The 19,521-nt window shown below is 37.8% G+C and overlaps 1 protein-coding gene across 1 annotated transcript; it reads right to left on the reverse strand.

Moving 5' to 3' along the window:
• Window positions 1-798: 798 nt before the first annotated feature.
• On the reverse strand, window positions 799-15,676 carry NDUFAF6 (NADH:ubiquinone oxidoreductase complex assembly factor 6). The gene is made up of 8 exons (XM_062568346.1): window positions 15,587-15,676; window positions 14,562-14,684; window positions 10,656-10,712; window positions 9,041-9,143; window positions 6,224-6,357; window positions 5,146-5,247; window positions 1,465-1,521; window positions 799-951 (listed from the first exon to the last, which is right to left on the reverse strand). The coding sequence occupies exons 2-8, from the start codon at window positions 14,646-14,648 to the stop codon at window positions 823-825; spliced, it is 669 nt and encodes a 222-aa protein (XP_062424330.1). The 5' UTR covers window positions 14,649-14,684; window positions 15,587-15,676; the 3' UTR covers window positions 799-822.
• Window positions 15,677-19,521: the final 3,845 nt, after the last annotated feature.

Below are 19,521 nucleotides of genomic sequence, written 5' to 3' on the forward strand. Positions count from 1 at the left end.
AAATCAGAAAAGCCACACAGGAAGGTATCCTGAGAGACAGGGAGAAAAATCAACATAGGTGCACTGCCAACCCACATCGCAATGACAGCTGTGGGCAAGAATATAGAGATGAGATGTCTCTTGGGGCAGAAGAAAGATAATGCCAAGCTAAGAGCAGAGTGGCAAAGTGTTGTGGCTGTGCTGGAGATTAAAAAAAAAGTATAAGGACTCTCTGTCCTTGTTTGTCAAGCTATTCTCCCATCATACAGAGTCACTTCAAAGCTTGATCTCAACACTCAGTTAAATAATTTTTATACTACAGATCTATGTCACTATTTTGGAGTATTATATAAACACTAGATAGAGTAACCAAATGTATACAATCATTCTTTCAACTACAAAAACATCATTAGTTCTTGGAAGAAGTTTGCACCTTGCACAAAACAGAATGGCTTGGCTGATTTGCAAAGTATTGACTGTGACTGCTTTCGTGCGGGGACAAAGCGTTCACTTTTGTCAGGATTGTGGAAACGATCAGGAGAATGTATCCACTGGCATAGAACTTGTCCAAGAAAACTTCTATCACATTGCTGTTATTACAGGAAAGACAGGAAAAGTAATCTCAGAAGAGGACATACGACTTGGCAGATACGAAGCAGAGATGTCAGCTGAACATACCAAGAACAAACTTTACTGTCAGCAAGCTGACAGCTACAGTTCATGCAGATCTGTTTCCCATGGACAGCAGTTGGAAGCAGTATGAAGTTAGATATTTCACAATTCTATCGAGTTGAGACACTAAAGAAAAAAAATCACCAATTTGAACCTCATATTAAGAATATTTTAATATGTTTTTTTCCAAGATCTAATATACAAATACAATGGTAATAATGTACTTTTCTTCTGTAAGCTTGGATGAAATATATTAAAGTCCACTTTTCGTATATTACATAAATAATCCTCTAAAGCAACCTAGAAAAGAAAAAAATGGTTAGTCCATATGGTACGCACAAATAACTGGACATTATGCCAGAGAGTAATATATGAAACTGAATTATGGACTGCAAAATAGTCTGACAATTTGCCTGTTGTAATAAGCGGAGGAGTAACCTTCACTTTCTAAAGACACAGACAAGGAAAGGTTTGTGAAGAGAAGTACTACTTTTTACTAAACTAACCAACAAATGATAAAATAGACAGGATTTTGCACTAGAAAGATGATTTACGAATATGCAGACATCTTTGTAGAAGTTGCATAGTTAAAGAAGAAGGATTAGAAGTGTTTATCAGAAACTTTAAGATTTTACAGTCTGATACACATCTGAACAGCATTATGATTTTGAGAAGTTTCAGGTATTACATCCTCCAACAAAATAGATACATCAAGCTCTACTTAACAACGCTTAATTTGATGCTCTGCTCTTCACAAACATGTCAGCACAGAGATGAGTTTGTCATTTACAGACTGCAAGATACCACACTCACCGTACAGAAAAAAGCAGGATATGCCTTCACGGGAACTTTCTTACTGAAAGATCTAGCCTGGAAGTAAACGGGATGAGGTGGGAGAAAATATAAATATACATATATATATATATATATACATATAAAGGACGATTCAGCATTTCACATTATACGTTTCACACACACACACACGACAGAATATACTACAGGTTTCAGACTTTTTTCCCCTCCTCTAAACTCTGACATACTGAAACTATAATTTTTAATTATAGGTCATTATAGGCTATTTTAATTATATATAGGCCAGCACTTATATATACTTCCTGTTCCTCACTGTATGGAATAGAAAGGATATAATACTGGGAGATACCTGCTAAAATTCTTACAACTTTTAGCAATCTTACAACTTACATAATAATAAAATTTGGTAAATTGGTATCCCTTATCCCTGCAAAGCTCCAAGTTGCATCTGATTTAATAAACATGATTTAACTTTTTTTAAAATATCAAATAATTCTTTGCACCCCAAGAGCCAGAAATCATGGAAGACCAGAAATGCATTCCTCTTGAACTGATCTTTTTGTTCCAGTCTTACTCTCAGACTCAAAAATCCAATCATCCTCCATTTATATTTATAAGACTCTGAAAGGGTGTCAGTGCCACATATACTCAGAATCTATGCATAAACAGAGTCTAAACCACAGTGGAAGCAGATCTTTAAATGCAGGTACAATTCAACTGCATCTAATATAGAATTGAAGCAAAGCTTCCTGTAATGCTTATTAATAAACACAGAAACTGCCTTTGTATTGCTTTTTCTTAAAGGTTAAACAAACAAAAAAAACCCCACACAACACAAGACAAAACCTTTAAGCGTATTTATGAGTATGCATAAGTTTATTTCCTTTCTATGGATCTTTCCACATAACTGAGGAAATCAGGTTGAAACTTTATCAGGAAAAAAAAAAAACTTTCAGAGGACAGGTTATTTTAAAACTTTGAGATGAAATAAATTATACACAAAAAGAAAAATTCTGCTCTGGCTTACTACCATTAGTTGTGAGACACAAGACTGGAAATAAGAAGGTCAAGCAAGATTAACTCAGAATGGGTTTGCATGAATGTCATGTAGAAAGCATGCTGTTTTGCCTTGTATCTCATTGTAAACAGAATGAGATAGATGGGGGAAAAAAATCAAAAGACCATCGTTTTAAAGAAGGGAGGAAACTATAGAAAGAGGAGAACAAGTAAATGGGTTGGAAGGCTTTCAAAGGGATCACTGGAGGACTGACACAGCACTTTTTGTTATATGCTTTTATTCTCAAAAAATACAAAATCCCTAAAGAAAAACTGCAATCTTTACCTTACTTTGCCCTCTGCTGGTCATAAGCCAGAGGAGCAGGAAGAGTTGACCACACTTCAGAAACTTTTCTTCCAAGATTAAGTGTCATATTAGTACAAAAGGCTTCACATAATATCCCTCGGACTTAATTATGGGGTTAGGTTTCTTCTGACTATGAAGTAGGGGTGAGGGTTGTTATCCTCTGTCCTCAGGCAAAATAATATGGAGATTTTAGACAATATAACAGATGTAGCTAATAGCATAGGTCCATTACATTCATCTAAAAGTTTGCAATATCTAAAGTCTTTTGTTGCCACCAAATTACTATTCCATCTATTATGGAAAAAGAGAAGTATCTATATCCTTGCATTAAAAAGACCATCTGATTATTAAGGAGGCTAACACCCTGCTATTATTGCCATTTACTGCCAGTTCAAGTGGTCTGAACCCCTACAGAGATCCTCCACTATCCAGTATTCTTTACTGGTAATGATGGAGGTAGGAAGCCAGCATGGTTCTTCAGAATATTTTTTTTCTTGTTTTTAAAAGAAGATAATACAGCAGCCAAAGGAGCACCCATTGAAAGGAAAAAAAAAAAAAAAAAAACTAAGTGCCAAATTCAACATTCAAGCTGAATAAAATGCTAATGTCACCATAACCTGGTCTCCTTGTACTTATGCTTTTCTGCATAGTGTCCAATTATGTGATGACATTTCATGTTTTCCATAGGACCCTCCCAGCACATAGCATGGGCAAGGCTCTAGAAATGCAGTGGGAAGAAAAAGGGCTAAGGAGGATTCTGCCTTTTCTCTTCAGAAGCTGGTTGACTTGTAGGGAGTCAGGGGACTGTAGGGTTAAGAATGGTCTCAGGAGCAAATTATCTGAGAAGCCCCGAAGAACTGAATTCTCTCTCTACTTCTGTCCAAAATTTTCCATGCAACACAGGCAATGAAATTTTAAACAGCAGGACAATAAATACACATTACTCATTTTCTGTGCCTACCACCCTGATATGAGACATTTTAGGTCAGGCATTTGGTATTTTTGTAAACCACAACTGCAACCAAAATCAATAGTTTTGTACACGTGATTGCAAAAAGAGGGGTGAGGACAAAAAAAAAAAAAAAAAAAGAAAAGAAAAAAAGAAAAAAGAAAGGGAAAAAGAAACAAAAAACAAGATTGCAGCTTGAACATCAAAGAAAGAGTGATCAATTCTGACCTTGCATTCTCTTTGTTTCTGTTCCCTAGCTCTCAAATGGGATACACATTCTCCTGCTTGGACATGTGTCAACAAAACTCAGAAACAGCAGGTAAAACAACATGAACACCAAAGGAATGCATTTTTCTTCAGAAAAATGAAGATGGGCTTATCTAACTATACTGCAGAAAATACTGTGTGATCATGCATAATACTGTAATTGAGATACAGATATATACAGATATTAATGGCATGTATGCAGAGATAATTTTGTCATTACTTGGAAGTGGTTTCGCTTCTCCAGTGGTTTCATCTTTTCCAACTACTTTTAATAAAAGTATTGGGTGCAATCCTCAAAGTACACATACATGTACTTGCGGACACACTGACAGCAACACCTGTTTACAGTGCTTTTTGTGTGTTTTATTTTTCCAAATGAAGATATGTATAACATTGCTGAAGAAACATACTTCTGCTTCTGTACTATATACCAACAAGCAATGCAAAGTAAAGCTAACATAACAGCATAAAGGAAAAAGAATAGAACCATGGAGATCTTCCAGATTCTTTATCTGTTCCAAGTAAAGTCTTTCCTAATTCACCTGGCCATGTGCCAGAAAAGTAACAAACCAAAAAACCCACCCTTTCCCAATATAGCTTTGAGCATGGTTGGCTGTGCTGGGAAAGGAATCCTCCTTTCCACGTACGTTTCTGTCAGTTAAAGGCAAAATCCTCCGCTTCCCTGGTAGCCACTCAACTGTGCTGTGAAGTACCATATGCAGAGGTACTCTCTGTGGTTTCAATTCTATGCTGGCATATTCTTGCACTCATACAAGTCTGCTTCAAGTTTCTCTCCTGATAATAAACCACACATGCAGTATTTGTATACAAGCAACTGGATCTGGCTACGGGTAAACTGCCTCCTGTACATACAGATAAATACAATATTCATGGAGAAGTAACTATAAAATATTTAAAGGTTCTGTGGCTCTTTTTGAATTTTAAACTATCTCTAAAAGTAATAAAAGGTAAAGGTAAAATATTTGAAATAGAGAGAGAACTTACAAGTCTTCTAATAACATAGCATCACAATTCTCCATAAAGATTAATACCAATTTCTTTAAAAAGAACAAAAAGAGAGAGAGAGAAGAAGGAATCTCACATGTTCTAGATGAATATGTGCCTGGCTGGCAATATCGTAAATTACATCTCTCACATTTTTCTCTTGCTTGCATCTTATGAAATCCTCCTGTGAAGCTCCATGCTAGACACAAAAAAGAAAAACAAAACAAAAACCCTCAACAAACATCAAGTTTCCATTCTAGCTTTGCAAAAGACAAGAAAACTCAAACACCTGTCCTAGCAAGCAAACTGCTGACAAGACTGAAATAGCCCAAGCAGTTTTTGCCCCCTGTTTAAACCAGTCAGTTGGAAACAAATTTAGAAGAATTATTTGTAGTGACTATCTTTGCATGCACTGGCTCTCAGAAGGCTTTGTGGTCAGTTGGATTAATTGAGTCAGATTTTAAAATTCTGGCAATTTAGATCAGTTTACACAGATGCCTGATTTTTAAAAATATAATCCAAGTGCTGAGATTAAGCAGAATGAAGTTAACAATGATTAAAAAAGGAGCCATGCTAGCTTACTAAATAAGCCATTACCACAGGACTGGTGCACACTACCCAGTTCCACTAAGCTTGCAAAGAGCATTGGTTTTTTTGATAGTGACGAGTGTAGAAGAGGGTATGGTATATTCAGAATTGCATCTCCTTCAGCAACATGTGAACATAGGCTTACAGCTATCAGATGTAAAAGAAAAGGCTAGAACATTATGGAAAGGTAGTGAAGAAAAACCTGAGAAGCTTATTCATAATTAAAATTTCTCGTGGTGCTTCCTTACGGCAAAAAGGAAAAAGAAATTCCCTATTTCATGTGTGTGCAATCTACATACTAATGGAAACATTCCTGAAAGATAAAATATTACTAGATATAATGTAAAAACAAAGAATAAAGAGAAAAAAAAGAAAAATCTCTAAAGCTTTACACAGATCACTCATCTCCCAAGAGATATAAAACATTAAAACTGTGACAATGGCAGCATCACTGGGCAGCAGCAGAAACAGTTATAAGAGTAAATAAAAAGTTCTCTCTTTGGTCTAATAAAGTATGATCTCATATCTAGTGCTGGGAGGCAGTTAAAAACACTATACTGTTCAAATCCAGACAATTTTTCTCTTACCAACATACAAATATCGATGGGAAGAAGGACCTTTCGTCTTGTGCTATGATATGGAGTTGCTCTTAAACAGGTAACTATGCCTTGCGCTTTCCCAATGTGACTGGCTGCATGGTCTGCATGGATGTCCCTCACACCTAAAATTTCAGAAATAATAGGTTTAGAAACACGTATTCTCAACTGGTTCTGTCATGGTTTCATATAATTCTTAGCTTTCCTTAAATACAGCTGTGATAGACATCAGGGAAGACTATATTTCTAGAAGGGCATATGTTCAAAAATTGGCTTGGGATCTCATCTCAGAGGTGCAAAGCAGCAGGCAAATTCATGCCACATTCAGGAGTGAGATGCCTTTTAGTTAGTTCCAATTTCTGCAAAAGGTGTACATACAAGCAGTGAAGCACCACCTATTCAGACACAATACGTCACTACACAAACTCATTTTCATTGGCATGTCTTGTCCCAGGATAACAGTATTCCAAGAACTGTTTTCCTGCTAGAGAAGTCATTCAAGTGTGAGATTCCTCACATGCAATAACGCTTACAGCATGGTTTCATGATCAGCTGCAGCTGATTTAGCAGTGCACTGAAGCCAAACAGAACAGTCCTACTCTTCTCTCAGATTTCTACCACCTCCCTTGTGCTGTCACCTGCAATCAGATAGCAGCGCAGAAAACTGCATCAGATCACTAGCACAACGGAAAACTAACTCTGATCTCTGCATGGCCACACAACTATTAAAACTGAAACAAGATGAAGATGTGTGGGGCAGAGCAGCAACACGCCTCTTCATGGCATGACCATGTATGATTATCTTAGGCTGATCTGAAAGCCATAATGTTTTGTCACAGGACTGACATAGGACAAAATTAAACTTTAAGGGAGATCTCTTCAATTCACTAACGTCTCTAAAAGTAGCCTTTTACAAAAAATTACAGACCCATTCACTACACAGGTCTGCCCAAGTCTTGCACGAATCTCAAACTTTTGGGAAAGAGTGGCTAGAGGCAGCCAACATGGACTTATTTTGGCAATAACAGCAGACAGCAGGTTGTGGCTTGGATGAAAGACAAGATATAACTTACGGATATTGTCTGGGCAGTATATATGCTTTTGATATATATAAAAAAAAAGAAAAAAACAAAGCCTAAGGAATAACAGTTAGCAATGACACAAACTCACCATCAGAGCCATCCCAAAAGTTAGGTTCTGCAAAGGTCTAACAAAAACATTGAGTAATACCAGACTCAGGATAACTACTTATACAATGAATCAGAGCACATATTATTAAATGACAGCAGCTGGGAGAAAGTGCCAGTAAACTGGAAGGCAAGACTGGAAGTCAAAATAAGCTTGACAAATTAGAGAAGTACCCTGAAATCAGTAAGAATGAAGCTGCACTGCTTTTTTTTTTTTTTTTTTTTTTTTTTTTTTTTTTTAAAGGAAAGGTGCTCCTAATCTGTCTCCAGTTTGTGTGTAAAGAAGCTAAAAAGCATAAGAGGTTTAGCGATCATGACCTATGATGTAATTAGGTCCATTTAGTCCAGAGAAGACTACTGATAGGGAACATCAGTAAGATGGCTGTGTTGAATTAATTTCACAGTATTTGTGAAAGAAAACACAGAAGTTATGTTTAACATGCAGTGAAGCAGACTTTTGCTTAGATATTTAAACTTGCATATTTAAGAAAAGTTTAGCATGACAGTAGACTGCATACAAAATCTGGAGTCTCTATAACATATTTTCAAGAAAATGATCTGATTTGTATCAGGAATGACCCAAGCAGAATTGATCTTTCTCAGAATTGATGGTATTTTTCAGAATGAAATACAGCTAGGTATTTCTTACAGTCCTACATTTCTACAACTAGACATTCAGAAAGACACTGAAACATTTTACCAATTCCTACTGGGAAAGTAAACATCAGATACTATAGCAGGTTCCCTTCCTCATTTCTTGCTAAGAAGAATGTACTCAGCACGTATCTTTCTTCACAATGTTTTTAGTGTTTAGCCTCAACACTAGCCTCCATGAGACTACTCTGAAAAGCAAAAGGAAAATACTACTACTAAATAATATTGCAATTAAATACTACTAGTATACTACTTAATAATAATTCCCATTCTTCTTTTATACCTGAACTAACACAGGGAATACGTCCGTGATGCAACACACCCCTAAAAGAGTTACCCTTTTCTTCACTGTAAATGAAGAATTCATTCCCAATCCGTGACTGTTACATTAGACACAACACACACACTAATTCTAAACCACAAAGATCATATTATCTTTGTTGCCTTTTTTTGTTACTGCTGAATTGTTGATAGTTAACTATTTTTAGGAAGGGAAGAGGTTTCAGACCCAAATTTGCAACATCACTAAGGGGAAGTTCATAGCTTGAGAAACCAGCTGTTGCAAGATAACAAGTGAGTATTACTGTAATATAAAACAATAGCTGCAGAGTAGCTACAGGACATTGTGGTCCTGCTGAGCACAGTACTCAGAAAAGACACAGAAGAGCTGAATTTACCATACTGTGTAACAGGAGCAAGAAAAGAGAAGATTGATCATTAAGAGACAAAAAACAGAGCAGTAGGAAATCATGAACTTTCCACTACAGTACTTCTAGCACAGCTAGTAAGATTCCAGATTTCTGATTGAATGTTCAAGAAGGTATTTGAATATTACCCAAGACAACTTCTACTGACATTAAACTTCAGTGGAAGAAGTGGGTGATTTTTTTTTAAACCCTCACATTAAAAAACATCATACTAGTATTAATAAGTCATCAGCAAAATAAAAAAAGGGGAAACCACCTACCAAGCATTTCCAAGGTAAGGTACAAGAGAGCACTCTGAGTGTTCTCAGCATATGCTTCAAGTTCCTGGATGTTACTGTATGCTCTCTCATCCAAATTTTTCTCCTGCAATTTGAACACAGAACTGCAGCAAAACTTCTAGCAAAAAGCAAGTATAATTGCGTAAATTTATTATTATAATCAGATTAGCCTAACTCATTATTAAAACAGAACAAAATTAAGGTAAGATAGGAAGAGAATATATACACAAACAGTCATTAAAACTTTGTTAGCATGTCTAGCATAACCAAACAACTACATGCAACTGCAACCAAGTCCAGTTACTATATTAATTTTTACTTTTAGCAATAACAAGAAACCAGAATTCTCCAGAAAACAAAAAAAAAAAAAAAGATACAGCAAAACAAAACATTGTATGGTATTCTTATGCTACTGGGTTGCCAATTCTAATATTTAGTTAGCAACAGAAGCAGGGAGAAACTTTGATAATCAATAATATATTTTCAAAATATGCACTAAAATCTATTTATCAAATATACATATGGGGTTTGAAGTCATATGCCGATATCTGCAAAAATGTAATACCCTCTATCATTCTTCCTGCCCTAATGGGTTTCATGGTTAAAATATATCAGTCCCAAGATTAAAAACTCTGAACAGTCTTTGACAGCAATTACACATCAGACAAATTTGTGAGATGCTACTGTAGCAGGAAAGCTAGCTGAAGTTCCTGGCCCTTGGCTGCTCATTCTTGCCCTTGTGTCACAGTCAGTAGCAGCATAAGTGTAGAAGTGAAATGCTTCCTCTTATTTTTCCCCAAGAGAGTGTAGATATTTTAAAACTCATGTCATTTTAATGCTGTGGTTTGCAGTACTGCTTAGAAAGAACTTCACAGCCACAACAGGGAGCAGCAGCAAAGTGTGGCAGAAAGGTCCAGGCAGGGTTCATTTTTGAGATTTTATGTTCATTACTCACCACAACAGAAGAATATTTAGGTGCAAAATTGGCATGGTAATAGAAAAACATGAGGAAGAGTAAAATGATGTAAATAGATGGTATGGCAGAAAAAGAGAGTATGAGTTTTGTATGTATGAGAGTATGTGGTAGTTGCACAACTTAATTTCTATTTCTAATAAAACGCATTTTTCCAAAATTATTAACTGAAAAGCAGTTGCATATGCAGACCTTCTATTTAATCACATAGGATGAAACTTCTCTCACATAAACATAGAAAGATGCCTAAGTATAACTCAAAATGGATTACCTCTAGAGGTAACCATTTCACATCAGGAATAAAGGCCAGCAACAGAAAATACGCACACCGATATATTGGTTACCACAGCAGGGAACAAAGAAGATACAGACTGCCAAACTACATCCCTTTTAAAGCAAAAATAAACAAAAGTATTCTACTTGCTATCTGGGCCAAAAAGAGGCACTAAATCATCAACAGAGAACTAAAAGGAAATATAACAATAACATTCTTAAAGAGAAATACTACTGACTGAAAAACATGAATTACTTAACCTTTAGTTCTACACACAAACACATAAAATTAAGGGAAAGAATCAAGTATGACAAAAAAATAACACCACATTTTGAATGGCCAATACATACTCTTTCATCAATAATCTTCATGATCCACATTTTAGTCAGATTATGTCTCTTGACAGCCTGAAAATTAAACATCCATGTTACTGCTTACAAAACAATGGCAGTGCTGCATTCTGAAGGCTTAAATATATTTTACATAATCCTTTTCTTACAAGGGTTGTGTTCATTGGGTTAAATCAAAGTGGCACATCAGTGGAAAAATAGAATCTCCTTCCAGTTCAAGAATTCTTTTTTTTGTATTTGCTAAAAGTTGTTGCAGACAAAAAATGAAAACCTGAACATCAAGCCATTTAAACAAACATTTATTTAAAAATATTTTGAAAGCAATTTATTTTATCATGGAGTCACGCTTTCCCACAAAATGTTTTCAAATCACTCTGCTTTACAAAGAGAACGGTTTCCTCCAAAGCTAAGCAATGAAAAGAAAGATTCATCTTGTAAATTTTCAAGAGAACAACTATAAATTGTACCAATATACACTGTAAAAACAGCATTCTAACAAAATAATGAATGATTTTGTTAAAAAAGAGAAGGTATCCTATAGTATCTCATATTCATGTGTATTTTGACTCATATTTGACTTCCTTCCTTCACCACTTCATTCAACTTAACTTCAGTCCTCTTACACACACACATACACCTCTCAAAGACACCTTGAATTTTGCAGATCAGACTATCAGCAAGGCTACAATCACACATTTCAGTTGTGTGATTTTGACAACAAAATCTATGCAGCAGACTTCTCAAAGTCTTAACTTTTATAACTCACTTTCTACTTTCTCTTTATATCCATTACATTTGTAAATATTTTTTCATACTTTACAAGAACAGATCTTGTTGATTCAACAAATTCTGCTTGAGTAACTATTTGGTGTGTGAAAAAAAGATTTCACAAATTCTAACGTTAGAGATACAGATGTCAGTTTTCCTTCTCACTTGCTAAACTTAAACATTGCTTTGTAAATACAGTCCTTGAAAAAATCCCACAGAAGCCAAAGAATTAAGTACCAAACAGAGTTCTGCTAAAGTACACATTTTATATATCTATTTTGATCTACCTTTAAACAAAGAGGTTCTCATTTTCGAAAAATTTTGAAGCTCGACTTCTTCCACAGAAATGAGTAGAGGTTTAGGCCTCACTTTTTATATGTTGAAATGACAGATAAGTAAGAACAGGTGTTGTACAGTTGCCATCTAAATTCTTACTAAAGTCACTGAGAGTTGAGCTATTAAGAGTCTAGAAATAATAAAATTACAAGCTATTTACATACTTTAGAGGTGAACTACTGCAGAAAACTTTGGAAATCCAAATTTGAATATTCTGGAATATATAAAATATTTGGAACATATTTAGCTCGACAAATTAATACTTTTTCTGGAAAACTGAAATTGCTCTTCATACAAACTCAACAGCGAGAACAGAGTATACATATGATATGCTGTGCAGAAGACATGTTAACTCTATTAACAGCTCTGCTGCATTTATAAATTCAGATGTCTCTTTCCAAACTCTTCTTTTTAAGAATTACAATGATATTATTGATTATCTGTGAAGCTACACTCCTCAGATAGGTCATTCTTGGGGTATTTACTGACATGTAGAAATAAAATCACATCCTGAGAGCACAGGTCACCAGGACAGACTGTGCTGTTTGTTCAATTCAGTACTCCGCAGCGTTCAGAGCTATCAGAGCTCCCAGAAATATTTTTCGAATTATTTCTCAATAGCTTATTTCACAACCGGTTCTTTTTGGATTGTCTCATATTGGTCTTTCATCAGACCAATCAGATGTAAGGTCAAATCTTACCACACGGATAGACCAACTCTTTCTTCCACTTCAAAAATCACTTTTTTGTTTGGAAAAAGAGAGTATGACTGGCAATCTTATCCATTGAAAGGGTGTGTAATTTATATCTGTTGTTTATACCTGAATGATGTTTGTTACAAGTTTCTCATCTGCTTGTAAACATTTCTGCCCCACATATGCAAGCACACAAGCAGCATGAAATGAAAAGTGGTGAACAGCATATATACAATCATATCCAAAACTAATTTGTATCTAAGTTATTCAGGCAACTGCATGAGAAGGTATCTTTGGAAACAAAAATAAGTAAAGCTACTAAAGCAAGTTCCTCCTTGGTAAGGAGACAAACACATTTAGACTATCTTGTTCCTGGGCAGTTCACCATATGCTAAAAGAGAGACAAAGGATATAAAAAGCAAAGGTACCAATAGACTAAAACGTGTGTTAAAACATCTACCTTAAATTCAGCTTTAATTCCACTCAGCCATTTTGTTGTGGCTACAGCCACAATTTATGCCAGTTGGATACACCTATGAATAGCTCTGGTCCTCCTGTAACTGACTAATAGATACAGGTTTTTATTTTACTTCTCGGTTTTGCCTGTGTTTTCTCTTAGCTAAAAGGTATTTTGTTTAATTTAAATTTTAACTTAAATATGAGCATTGATAGACGGGAACAAACGCTCACTTGTACTTCGTTTCATATTTGAAGGAGGAAGAGTCAGGGAGAGACCACGCTTTCAGCACTGCCAAAGATCATTCAAATGGGATTTGGAAAGAATTCAGATTTGTGGTCTCAAAGGTCCAACAGACAGTGGATGTGAAACCAAGAGGGCAACTAATTAAATGCTCTAAACCCACAGGAACTGCATTATTTTAGCCCACTGTTTCAGTGGGCATCCTTCCTTTTCTGGGATTTTAACAGGGGTAATGCAGATGAACACCCAGATGAAGACTCCACATTTGACTGCCCGTTTTTCAGCAGGTCCATAACTTAAATCCCATTGGTAGTTTGGTTGAACATTATTCAGCTGTTTAATTCTAGGCAGACTGCAGTTTTTCTTGTCCAGGCGCTCACAAACTCTTAGCTTAAACACAAACTCTAGTTTTATAGAGCAGAGGCCTTAAAGCAATGCTCCTTTTGAAGGTTCGAAGACTTGTGGCCTGTGGCCCAAAGATGCCAAGCTGTAGAAACCGTGTGGGATTTCCATCCCTAAAGACGCTCGAAATTCAGATGGATATGACCTGAAGTTAGCCCTGCTCTGAGTGGCGAGCTGGATAAAAGGACATCTTGTGGTCCCCTCCAACTTACACTACGATTGTATATCAGCACCAATGGAAAAATCTATTTATACTGCCTTCACTCATCCCTTCAACAGGTCAATGGGAGCTCTAACTAGAAACAAAAAAAAAATTTTGTTATAAAAAAGCCTCTACTTCTTCAGCCATATCCAGCAGAGGTGCAGGTCTGTAGGCATATTTTACCTGTGACATTCTAGTGCCTGCCTGAACTCGCAAACAGACATCTTGATAAAAATACACTAAAGGTACCTTCCCTGTTACTCAATACACACAAGAGGATCTATACTCTGTGCAAAAGATGTAATATATAAAAGTAATCAAGTAAATCTCTAGTAAGGAAAAAGACTCTATGAAGATTCCCCCTATTTTCTACTGTAATTAGGTATGAAAGTCTTGGGCTTTTCCTCACACTATTTGCTAGATCAGCCCCTGTGCTTAGTGTTCTATCCTTCTTGTAGTGCTTAATCTTCTTAGACAGGACTAGAACAGGCTCAGGAAAATTTACTTACACACTTCACTTGCTATCAATTTACAGCTTGCCAGAACTTACTCTGTCCTTCACCTGAGGAGAAGAGAAAAAAGCACTTTGTTCACAGAAGCCTGACCCTCCAAGCAAGTCCTCTCCAACTCTGCTCTTTGGTTTTAGGTTACTTACAGTATCACACATGCCACCCTTCACATCATATGATTTATCACAAATAGTGCAGTCAACAATGTAACATAACATTAATGAAATAATGATTTTATTTCTCATAGCTGTATTTTAGCCAAGTTAACTTTAGGACAATAAAAATATACTTCACCTTCCACAGCTCTATAGCAACCGGTTGATGTGGTGGCTTATCACAGTATATATCTTCCACAGCATCCCTCCAGAACTGCATTCGCATCAAACCTGTGCCCTTCTGAGTTATGGAATCTTTAATCTGAAAAGGATGTATATGGAGTGAAATTACAGTCTCCTTAAGACAGTTAGTCTATCTACGCTGAGAAGACAGACACAACTGAACTCAAAAGGGAAAGTGCTCAGTTCTGAATTTACATCTATTCTTCATAAAGTATTTATACACTATGGAATGAAGGGGTGCATGTGTGGAAATCTTCATCAGAACCTGTATTTGAAAGCCATGGAAATTAAGGCCTGGGTGACTCTCACCTCCTCTTTCTTTCCAGAAGGATAAGAAGCCATAGTAACAGTGGTAAGGGAGGGCAGCAGTAAGGGTTGCTGGAAGCACTGCCAACAGAAGCTGCTTAAGAGGTTTTGCTGGGTCAGCACATCTCTCAGATTGCTCCTTTCCAGTGAATGTTTCCAACTTTTGTGGTTACAGTGGCAGTTTCTGACCACCTACCAAAAGGGAGAGACTGCTGCTGCTCCCCTCTCACATCTAATTGCACAGTTCCCTCCTGGCAGCTTTCCTATTACCTAGCTTCTGCCAACAAAGACCTGGGACCAATTATATCACCCAACTTTTTAAACGACCTTCTACAGATAGGATTTAGCTGCACTTTTCAGATTCAGCTCTTGCATTTGAGAACCGGACACAGATGCAATCACGTAACAGTGTCAAGGACCACATCCTCTTTGTTATCATTTACTTTCGAAATGCACAACATAAAAGAGAAAAACTACATGCATAAACAAAATAAACTCTAGGAGGCTGGCTACATCCCAAGAGCCATTCAAAACCAGAGGCTTATAGTGGATTACTTACTCGTTGCCCTTTATAGTATGAAATGTTAATCTCAGCAAAATACCACCTACTAAAATAATTTATAATCCTGAAATTGTTACTTTATATTTGCAAACTCTGGAAATGTATTTTAATACCTGCCTGAGCCAGTTCCACGTTGAAAGCTCTCAAGGCAAAAGCAGAAGTTCGGGATTCTGCAGGCAAGAGTAGAGAAGACAGAAATCCTTCATAGTCACGTTTTCTATAAAAGGACAAACAAAAACTATATTTTATGTACAGCTTGATGTAAACTGGGCACGCTATTGCTTAGCACTTAACTCCTGATACAATAGCAGTATGCTATAGTTCAACTTTAACTTCACGAAAATAGTAGCTTTTAAGCCTATTTTAAAATAAGGCAAACTCTTACAGAGGGGGGGGGAAGCAGTCTGAACTCTCAGAGCATTAGAAGGAAAATATCCACCTCTCAAATTCAGATCTCAAGTTATTTGGCTAAAGGCATGGAACAAGTCTGTGGCAGCACTGCAAATAGAACTCAGATTGTCTGACTTCCAGACTTCTTTTCTAAACATAAAACCACATTGCTTAAAGAGATTGTGCTTTAGAGCTCGGCAGAACACCACTTGCTTAACCAGTAAGTTTTTGTTTACTGGCAATTATATCCAAAGCATAAATGCTCTTCGTAGTGGCAGTTTTGCTGCAGGTAACCTGCTGCCAATCTAGAGTGATATACCTTTATTTGGCCACTGGGGTGTGCCATTAAGTTAAAAACAATCACAATCCAATGATTATAAACTGCAAAATCCTACATAACTGTAACTATGAAAAACATTTGGTCACCTACGAAAAGTTAAGCTGCTTTCTTTGAATAGTATTTTCATGTACTTTCTGATAGGCCTGTAACTTGATTCTTTGTAATAAGAAAACCAGCGATTCCAAATTCAGCCTCAAGAGTCAAGAAGCAGGGTGTTAAGATAACATATTTATTCATATTCATGAATTTTGCCATTCTTACAGGCCCTCGTATTTCTTTTGAGCAGAAGCTTGGAATAACAAAAACAAACCAAGGGTTACTATTAGAGTTGCTATTTTTAGCACCCAACAAAAAAGAAAACAGATTTAAGGGGTTTTTACCCCACAAAACACAGCAGCTGCTAACTAGCAAATGCTTTGAGTTTTCACAACTGTTGTGAAACCTCTTGTAAAGCCTGATGCAAATTCAGAAGCACATATAGCAAATGATGTTTGTGGATTTTAGTAGGCTTTAAAAGGCACATTAGTAACAAAAATCAGATGTGTTAACTCTCAATTCAGACACTTTTAGAAAAGTACTAGCAATGCAAAACCTAGTATTTTTTCTCAAGGTGGATTGTAATAGTATTCAATATTGGCCCATCATGAGCAGAATTCTCAGGATTAGTCATATTTTCCTAGCTACTCACTTTGACTGGGCTGTTCACACAACAAAGAAACACACCTACCTACAGAAAGGAAACAAAGCTGAGGCAAACTGCACAAACCAAACAATACAACAGAAAGATTTTTCTTCCCTCTAGTAATTTTTTCTGGTGACCTAAGCTTATAAATTAGGTGTAGCAAAAACGAACCTTAAAAAAAAAGAAAGAAAAAAAAACCCAGGAATTTTATGCTGACAGTGCCCCCTTGGGCATAACAGTAGAGAAGCAAATTAATGTTCTGGAACCTTCAGTTAACCCACAGTCTGTAAAATAAAATTCTTATTGCTGTAGATCACGTTCTACCTCAACTCTCTTCATGTGTTAAGGTGAAGAATGAAGAAAGGATAAAAGAAAACTTAAGTCTGTTATTGAATATTTCAATGGTTTCCTTCCCTTTCCCTGCCCACAGGGGTAAGAAAATGTGGTTAGCACCATTACCGGGTTTCCAAAATAATGAAAAATGTAAAGATTCTTAAAGAGAATTTCTTCCATATTATAAATCCACATATCATCAAATCAGAAGCTTGTCTTTCAGAATCTGCTCTCATCGTAAAAAGGCAAGAGACAAAAAACACAACCACAAGGAAAAAAAATCATTTTTAATGAAACAGCTTTAAATTATCTTTAAGAGAGTTATTTAAGAGGAAAAAGAAAAACATGCAAAGAACACCCTGCGTATTGCAAGAAGTTGCAAAAATTTACATCATTAAAGCTCAAGTCAGTCAGTTCTGCTGTTCTTCCTGTGTTTTGTGGTATACTCCTACTCAGGACTCAAGAGTTGCTGATGCTTGCACAACCTAAAGTGATTTGTTTCTGTTTAAATATTAACTCCTCCATCTTATAGTTTTTAAGTGTTCTATAACTTCCATGCATCATATGAGTTACCATGTAGCTCCAATTAAATAATAAAACAATTCCAAAAGCATTCTTCATTTATTATTTTGAATGCTTGTCTATGTTTGCTAACTAGTCTTTTTCTATAAAATATGTTTTAACAAAAATAACAAAAATTGTTTAAACCCAATCATCTTAGCTTCCGTACCTTGCAAACCTTGCAATCATTTTCAGTCATCTGTTACTGAAACCATTTTAACTGTGTACATTAATTACACACACGGTCTCTTATCTCCTAAGTAAGAGCTGAATCCCAGGCAGAGTAACCAGGAAAATTACAGCCATAATCTGAAGTTTTGTAAAACTAAAATGCAAACTGGTTATGCATCTGAGAAGGTCTGCTGCTTGATGCTTCACAGTAAAGTTAAGATTTTCACATTTTTCCTATCAGTTTTTACTCTTCAACCATGGCTGCTCACCATATATATCTTCTGCAAATGTTAGTTTGGAGAAATAAGATTATTGTGCTCCACATATGTACGTGCTCCAAAGCCTTCTCCCTGCTCTCGCCAGCAATCTGAGACAACCGGGTCCATGAAGAAACTATTTCTGCCTTTATGGAGACCTTGTCTCGCTTTTCCTTTGTGCCACTTAACTCGTGTGGACCAGACACCAACTGGCAGGCGTCGCGCCGCGCTCACGGCTCCCAGAGGCGCGGGGGCACGTCCGCCGCCCCGGAGCCGCGGCCCCGCTCCCCTTGGGCCGTTCTGGGTTCGACCACCAACGGCGGCTCCTGGAAACACGCAGTGCTCCTCTCGCTCCAGCATTCGGGTCCGGCAGGTTACCCAGGCCGTCCGCCTGCCCAGCTGCTGGATCTCCTCTGCTTTTGATCGTTTTGCCAAGAGATACTTGGAAAACTTGGCTACTTCCCAGTAGCCAAGAAGGCCTGGTGATACCCACTATTTTTCAAAGGTTGCTACTCAACAGCGCTCCTTGCAAAAGGAGAGCCAGTGAACAGAGGCATGCACTACTTCAGCAGTATTTCAATGCTTCAGAAAGCAGCTGGGAAAGAAGGGAGAAAAAAAACCCTGCTGTTTGTACAGGTTAAGTTACCCTAGGGGTTAAAATATTTAAAATATTTACCTAACAGTTTCCACTGCTTCCCCCCCCCCCCCAAAAAAAAAAAAAAAAAAAAAAAAACAGAGGAGACTTTTCCAGAAGCAACCCTATCGGCTATTCTGTGCCTTAGCTCGGTGGCGAGGGAGCCAGGCCGAGGGGAGCCCAGGTTTTCCCGGGATCTCGGCAGCCTCTCCTCAAGGGAGGGGAAAATCCACGCGAGGCACCGCACAGCCACGCCGCCCGCCCCCCGCGAGCGAACGCGCAAACCGGCGGCGGAACCTCCCCCGCGGGCACTCACCGCAGCAGCTCGGCGCAATACTGCACTTCCCCTCCGGGCCTCGGCCGGCTCCCGGCCGCCGCCGCCCGGCCGCCGCCGCCGCCGAGCCGCGGCCGCAGGAACCCGCCGCGGGCGGCGGCCGCCCGGGCCAGGTGGCCGCAGGGCCCCGCGCGCCGCGCGCCGCCCAGCGCCATGGCGGCGGCCGCCATGTTGCGCTCCGCCCTCGCGTCAGTCAGCGGCGGCCGAGCGGGGCGGCCACTTCCCGCGCCCGCCGGGGCTGCGGCGCGGCACAGCTGCCTGACGCGGGCTCCCTCCACTGCCTCTTTTCCCTTTCTCCTGTCGGGAAAACGGCCCTTCTGGGATATGCTTCTTTAGGGAAAATACC

This window comes from Rhea pennata, chromosome 2 (genome assembly GCF_028389875.1).
Source record: "Rhea pennata isolate bPtePen1 chromosome 2, bPtePen1.pri, whole genome shotgun sequence".
Classification (NCBI taxonomy): domain Eukaryota; kingdom Metazoa; phylum Chordata; class Aves; order Rheiformes; family Rheidae; genus Rhea; species Rhea pennata.